Source organism: Habropoda laboriosa, unplaced genomic scaffold (assembly GCF_001263275.1).
Source record: "Habropoda laboriosa isolate 0110345459 unplaced genomic scaffold, ASM126327v1 scaffold5, whole genome shotgun sequence".
Classification (NCBI taxonomy): Eukaryota; Metazoa; Arthropoda; class Insecta; order Hymenoptera; family Apidae; genus Habropoda; species Habropoda laboriosa.
The window spans coordinates 4,432,456-4,439,549 of record NW_017100161.1 but is presented as its reverse complement, the minus strand read 5'-3'; the positions used below and the strand labels follow the sequence as shown (position 1 = coordinate 4,439,549).

Here is a 7,094-nt window from a genome sequence, read left to right as displayed (position 1 = left end):
GTGATAAGTTCCTGTCTATACGTTTACGTCATCGTTGAAACTTTTTATTGCACTTCGAACACCTCGCCTCATTCTCTTCGTCTTCTCGCTGCATTATATTTGAAATCGTTAGAAATTATCATTGTTTCAATAAAATCGCGTCATCGAACGTGTTATCTATCACGTATGTTTCCTGCGCGGATACGTTTCCTCTTTTTTCCTTTTTTTTTTCTTTTCCTTCGTACTTGTCTTTTTGTTCAAATAATCGTTCAGTTCCTAGTTGCTTTTTCCCACTTCCGGCGAGGTAAGCTGTCGCACTTCAAACGATAGTGTGCGCGCCTAGCAATGACTCAACGTTTGTGTCGGCCAAGAGAAAATCTTCAATTATCAGTTATAGAAGAAACGTTTCATCTGTTTATACGTGAGTATCGACGTCAGATAACTATCTATAGTTTAAATCGATAACTGAGGGTTAAAGGTTCGAGTTCCTTCTGGGGTTCAGTCTACTTCTGGTCTCGTTTTCGTATACCATCGCAGTCGGTCTAATTGCACGAATCTCGTGATTTCTACCAGCGATAATTCAATTTACCGACCAAATTTTCAATTGCACTCTCGTATGAAACAGTATCGTTATCTTGTTCTTAGAAGTTGTTAAAAAAAAAAACCCAGTGATGGTTGCGTCATGACATGTAATATGAGGATATGAGGTGTTGACATATTACCTGCAAGCTAAAACACTCCTCTGTAAAAAAATTTTACTTTTAAGTATCTCTCTCTCTCTCTCTCTCTCTGTTGCATTTGTTTCTTTCGCGTTCTTCGTTACACGACGAAGTTCTAGATACGATCGACTTAGCCAATAATGACAGTGTGCGAGTAGGGGTGTCGGTGTTACACTATAGTCACTTAGATTGTTGGTTCAATGAATAATTCCCATGTCCTCTGTACTGTTTTAGCTTGAAGGTAGTGTGCCAATTTGTATCTCCGCAATTTCCACCCTTACGGCACGTATGGGCAACCCCCGGCCCGCGACTTCTTTTAGTCTGCCCCGCGAGCAAAATATTGCCCGCGAAGTCTTCACTCCAAATTTCCATGTATTCCAACGAATTTTTATTAACCCTCCAAGTCCAGGGGTGTTTTAAACTCGTAGAATTTTTTTCAGGGTTTAAATACACTTTATACTTCGGATTGTGAGACTACTCGTGAAAAATGTGAAAATTATTTCAGGTATGACTTAGAGCAGGGGTTCCCAAAATGCGGCCCGCAAATCCTAGAAATACGGCCCGCGACGGCAGATCAGCCGCGATCTTGAATTTACAGAGATAATTTACATTTTTACAAAAAAATAAATAAATTTTATCATATTGTAATTAAAAATTGTTCAGTTAAAAAAATACTAAATTTTATATGTAATATATCTTGTTATTATATAGATTGTACATATTTTATTGTCTTAACGGCCAATGGCTGTAATTGTCTTAATAGCCCGCCAAATATTTTGGAATCTACAATTTGGCCCACCTAGGCAAAACTTTGGGAACCCCTGACTTAGAGGGTTAATTCCAGCTCTATAGAGATACTAATTACTATCGTGTTTCGTTTGATTATTTTATTTAATATACTAGCCTTTTATACATACGCACAATTCATACATAGACACGCGAAAATCCATTTAGTCCGGGCTCCCTCGACTCGGACAGAGAATGATAATTTCGTCCAAGAACCAGGAAAATTCGCCCATGCCTGTGCCTTTTACGGTTATGCTATTCCTCGTTACTTCGTTACTCGTGAAACGCGCGCTTGACAGCCGATGGTAACATTGGAGATATGGAAGGGGCTGGTGCAAAGGGATCGAGGGGGAAAAAGTCGATAATAAAACAGCGTCTATAAGTCCTCGTACTCGGCAATAAATAAGCTTTTATTTAAACGTCTTGGATACTTGTGTATACAATATACCCTATGTACGATCTATATTTAAATGTCTACGAACGTAGCAGCGGTCATGCTTCTTCGGTTTATACGAGATGGAGAGGGGTAGGGTGGGGAGAGAACAGAAAGAACGAAAATGACGAGAAGAAACGAAAACGGTATTTAACGGCGCTTTTCCGAGCTCAACAGGAAGGAAGATAGTGGTCTGGTTGTGTTTTTTTTATCGGGAGAGATAAATCTAAAGCATTCACGCTGCCAAAAAATATAGCATTTTCGAGCATCGCTGGCGCAACGCGATGAACATTGTGTCGGTATTCTCCCTTATTCTTTTTTCTTTCTTTCTTTTCTTCTTCTTCTCATCGTCATACTGTTTAACATTGCTATCATCGATGTGCTCGAGCCAGGTACTGACCTCTCGCGAAAAGTATTCATTCTCGTGTTATCGGTAACTTGTAATCTATCCAGAGGTGTGGGGAATCGGGTTTCGAAGAGGCGTGTGTGTGTGTGTGTGAAGGGGGAAACGAGAGTTTTTTTCTTTCTTCCTCTTTTTCGACCTGTTGTTGTTCCATCTTTTCCACAGTTTCGTGCTATCTGGAGGAAAAGCGGGATTCGTTCGAACTGAAAGAAGTACTTTTCATTTACGAAAGGGAACTTCGTCGAAGACTCGAATCATCGCGAACAAAAATCTCCTCTTCGTGGTTTCTGTTCTTTTCTCTAGTTTTTTTTATTTATTTCTTTTTTATTCTCTTAAGTACGACCCTATGGAGAGAAAAAAAAATTATACTTTGACACGTCTCTGTCTTTCGAGACGTCCAGATTTTCTTCTTTTTTTTTTTCATTTTTTTTCCTTTAGAAACGGAACTTCGCGCGGTCTACGGTAAGTAGTATCTTGGATTTCTAGGAAGTATTTTGTTTTCTCTTTTTTACGAAACTCGCGAAGAGATACCGTCTATACACTATATGTTTAACCTACTCGTATACGGAGCTATTTAGGCGAGTAGGGTTTCCGGTGGTTTAGAATTCCTAGATTTAGCTCTTGACGACATTTTCATTACTTCGTCTGACTATTTTTCTTTGCTTTTTTACTCTATTTTTTTCTTCTTCTTTTTTTCACCTTGTTCTCACCCCTGAGGTTTGGAAGCAGTATAGGAACGTACTCACCGTCTAGAAATCGATCGTGAAAATACGTTTCGAACGTATGTATGTTATTCGATTTTTGCTATGTCGACGAGTCTAATTCGTCGGAACTATTCGACTGGGTTTTTCTCTTTTCTTTCTTTAGAACGACCTGTCGTTGAAATTGTGAAAATTCGGAAGGTCGATCGTGAAATTATACTCATCGTATAAAGCAGACGGCACTCTTTTTTACTCTTTTTTCTTCTACTAAAGTCGCGAAGGAGGGAGACTAATATCAACGCGATTCGTTTCTTCGCGGAGGATATCTATAATTGTTGAACGACGACGATGTTAAACAGGTGGTTACACGTGTGATTCTCTAATTTCTTTTTTGTCTGATGTATAATTGAAATCGAACGAGCAAACGTAAAGAACACGTCAAAGAGTGTAATCTCGTTTGACAGTGAAACAGAATCGTCGTCGTTTCCATGACGTTCAGGCCGTTAAAAATGATATTATACTTTGCGTCTCATAGAACCGAGCAAACCAATAGAAAAATAATAACGAATGCGCGACGAAACGATCTCGAGCGCGATTAAAATCGGTCTCTCTCTCGTTACGATTACCACATTTTTCTGTAACGCTGTCTTATTCTTTCTTTTTTCTTCTTATTTTGTTCTTCTCATTTTTTTTTTTTGTTTTTGGTTTTCGTTTATTTGCTTCGTACACTAATTCCCGTGTCACAGGTTCGACGGAAGGTAAAGTATTGCTTTCGAAAAGCACCTCGCGATCATCTTCGTTCGATCATCCAGATCGATAAGTTCGTCTCTCGTTTTCTTCTTACGCGTCTCCTAAAGAACACCGAAGGTGTGCTCTCGCGTAGGGATAAATTTCTTCCCAATTTATCCACATCTTTCTCCGTTGTTCGTTCGACGAAACAGCGTCGAGAATCGATCGCGAACCCGGGACAAACGTTCGATTAATAGTCCATCACTTCCATTTTGAAGGGTTTACCCTGAAATTTATTGGGCACGATCTTCGTGATTGGCGGTGCGCTGTTGTTATCGTCGTCGCTGTTCACATCTTCGTCTTCTTCCGGAAAGTCCTCGAGGCGATCGTGATATTCGTCCATCTAAAAATCGAAATCATCGTGATATTAATTATCAAGTGAATTCTACCCGTTTTACTTATATTCGTGAACGAACGAATAATCGCAGCTAAAGGCTATGCGTGATCGTTCGAAATGTGCGCCAGCTAGCGCGTGTTCTTTATCGGTGAAAGAGTGCGGTGCCAGAAGTGAGACATTAAGCCAGAAAGCTTTTCTTTTTATTTCAATTGAAATAAACGCTCTGCTATTTTTTTTCTCTTTTTCATAGGTGATATATTACAGACGAATTTTTTATTTTGGTAATCGATAACGTTCTGTTAAGAATTCCGCAAGGGTCTTTTTTATGAGAAAGCCTTTGGGAAAGATGTGATCCAATGTTTTTCCTCCTCGTGCTCGAAGACCTCCGTCGTTATCGAGAGACAGAAACGATAGTGCGAAGCGCGCAAAGATTAAGCTAAAACGAGCGCATTCCATATGTAGTATAACTACGGACTCACGTGTAAAGGTAGCTATGGAAGAAGCGATTAATCGACGTTACCACACACGGAACGGACGCTTCCCTATAACTGCAGGTACGTCCAACGTGAATCTTAATTGCTCGTTCAATTCTTAATCGACGCACCTTGAGTCAATTTCCTTACTCTCTCTCCCTTTCTCTCTCTCTCTCTCTCTCTCTCTTTCTCTTTGTTGCAGCTTTAATTCACGGAGCCCGCGTCTCTTGGTGCGCCAATTAAGTCGCCCCCTCTCTCTACACTATGATGACTACGTCTCTACGTTGTCTAAACAAGCATATGAGAAACGTGCCTCATTGCGTTTTATCGACAGTTAATTACGATCGATGATACACTAACGAATATCAAATAAATTACAATTGATGTAAGGTGATAAAAATGGGAAATGCGATGTAGGAGACTTTCCCCTACTTGATACACGATGACGATACAAATTCGTTATTATTTCAACGTCTCTTTTTTAGAGTGTGAAGATAAGAAGCTGGGAGAGATGTGAAGAGAGAAAGAAGCACATTGATATGCAAATGCGTGTGTCGAATAATTGTGTGTTTTATTTTCACACGTTGTCAATCGAAAGAGTTACACATTTGTATTTTTAAGAAAATATGCAATCGTGCAATATTTTATGCAATAATATCGTAAGAACCAAAGAAAAATTTTAGGTGGACCAAGCGAGAATCGAACTCAGGACCTTCGGGGTGGCAGCTGGGACACTACCCCCTGAGCCAAGATGCCCTCTAGATTTTCTTGCTCTTATTTCCCCTTTTGAGTAGAACGGAGGTCGCAATCTCACAATGTTGTAAAAATAATTTCTCAACGATTTGTTAACGATTATTCAACGATTGGCAACGTGTTAAATAAATAAAATGGCGACGAATGAAGAGGAGGTATGTTGGATGTGGATGAAACGAGCTCGTTGCGAACGAACTATTTCCGCAATCTACTCACATCGACGTCGCCCATCATCTCTTTGGTGGAAACGGTGGTATCGATACGTCGTATGCTGCCCTGATGAATGTCAACGTCCAGCTTGACGCATTGGAACCGTCTCAAAAGGAATACAATCGGTATTGGCGCGATGCCCGCGAAAATGATGACAACCGCTATGGCCAACACCCAGCTGGGATAGGCGGTAGGCACCGTTATACCCTGGAACGAGCAAACAAAAATGGAAGGGAAGAAAAATGTCGAGGTCGAGTCATATTAAGAATTTTTTGGCAACGGAATCGAGGACACCGATGTTTGTACTTACCCGGGACGCGTCCCAAGCAGAATATTGGGGCTTTTTGATGAACATAGACGCTATACTGGAGAGGAGAATACAGACCATAATTAAGGGCGCGAGGAACCGCCAGGTGAATTGCCAATACATCCCTGGTTTGTATCCTGTCATTTCTTCGATATCTTTGGTGAATCTGAAAATTCAGTTATTTTATATCAATATATATTTTGTTTTTTATCTCCTAGGGACAACTGGTATTTTGAACGTACTTCTCGTGACCATAGATGAAGATGACAGAAATCATTTCCATGAGCGCGACCATTACAAGACCAATGGTACCAGCGAAACTGTCGAACATTTTCAGCCAATATTCTCCTGCACCGGTGCAGAAGATCAGACCAACGAAAAAGCAGACAGTGCAGACCACTCCTGAAGAAGAAAATAGCTCTTTAATAAATGGTCCTTTAACACGTTCGCTGCTACTACAAAATTACGAGAGACGTGTCGAGTGTCGCCAATTTGTAACTCTCAGTCAGACACGTGATCTTCGCGAGAATTTTCGTGACGGTAGTCATCGATCATATTCGAGTTCTGTGCCGACAATGGTTCGACGGTGGTAGCAGCGAAAGTGTTAAGAGGAGAAAAAAGAATTTTCAAGCTTGTACCTGTCATGTATTGCTTCTTTATTCTCTTGAATAGATCTATGTCAAATATAACGCACAACATTCCTTCTAGTATACCGATCTGAGAACCCAGGCCGAGTGCTAGAAGCATGAGGAAGAAGATGCAGGACCAAAATGGCGCGCCAGGCAATTCGACTATCGCCTGTGTGAAGACTATAAAAGCCAATCCTGTCCCTTCTGCTACCTATCGATCGATCAATTTCACGGAAGAATAAAAAAACGATGAAAAAATAACAGAAGAAAATATATTTAAAGAAACGTCACTTAATATCACTTACGTTATCTAACTGTTCGCTAAGACTGCACGTTTCAATAGTAAGATTCAACACAGATGCGTTTAACGTATTTACAACCTGATCGTATTCCTCCATAGTGATGTTCTCGTGCGCTGTAAGTCCATTTTGGAATAGTAAGTCTTTGTTCCTGAAACAGTGAAGCAAGATTGCACGATACATGGAGAACGATAAGGTTCCTCGGTTATTTTCCAATGTAATTAGGTGAAAATCAGTTTACCTGGCGAGGCACTTATCGACCATTGTCGTCGCCTT

At 40.3% G+C, this 7,094-nt stretch overlaps 1 protein-coding gene across 1 annotated transcript in view; it reads right to left on the bottom strand.

Moving 5' to 3' along the window:
- Positions 1–3,266: 3,266 nt before the first annotated feature.
- LOC108577661 (sodium-dependent neutral amino acid transporter B(0)AT3) overlaps positions 3,267–7,094 on the bottom strand; it is a 9,236-nt gene continuing 5,408 nt past the window's right edge. Inside the window, exons 7-13 of the mRNA XM_017940848.1 lie at positions 7,060–7,088; positions 6,825–6,969; positions 6,529–6,730; positions 6,133–6,292; positions 5,894–6,056; positions 5,590–5,790; positions 3,267–4,153 (exon numbers count right to left, since the gene is read on the bottom strand). Coding sequence (XP_017796337.1) covers positions 4,001–4,153; positions 5,590–5,790; positions 5,894–6,056; positions 6,133–6,292; positions 6,529–6,730; positions 6,825–6,969; positions 7,060–7,088 — 1,053 coding nt within the window. The 3' untranslated portion in view covers positions 3,267–4,000. The remainder of the gene's footprint in view (positions 4,154–5,589; positions 5,791–5,893; positions 6,057–6,132; positions 6,293–6,528; positions 6,731–6,824; positions 6,970–7,059; positions 7,089–7,094) is intronic.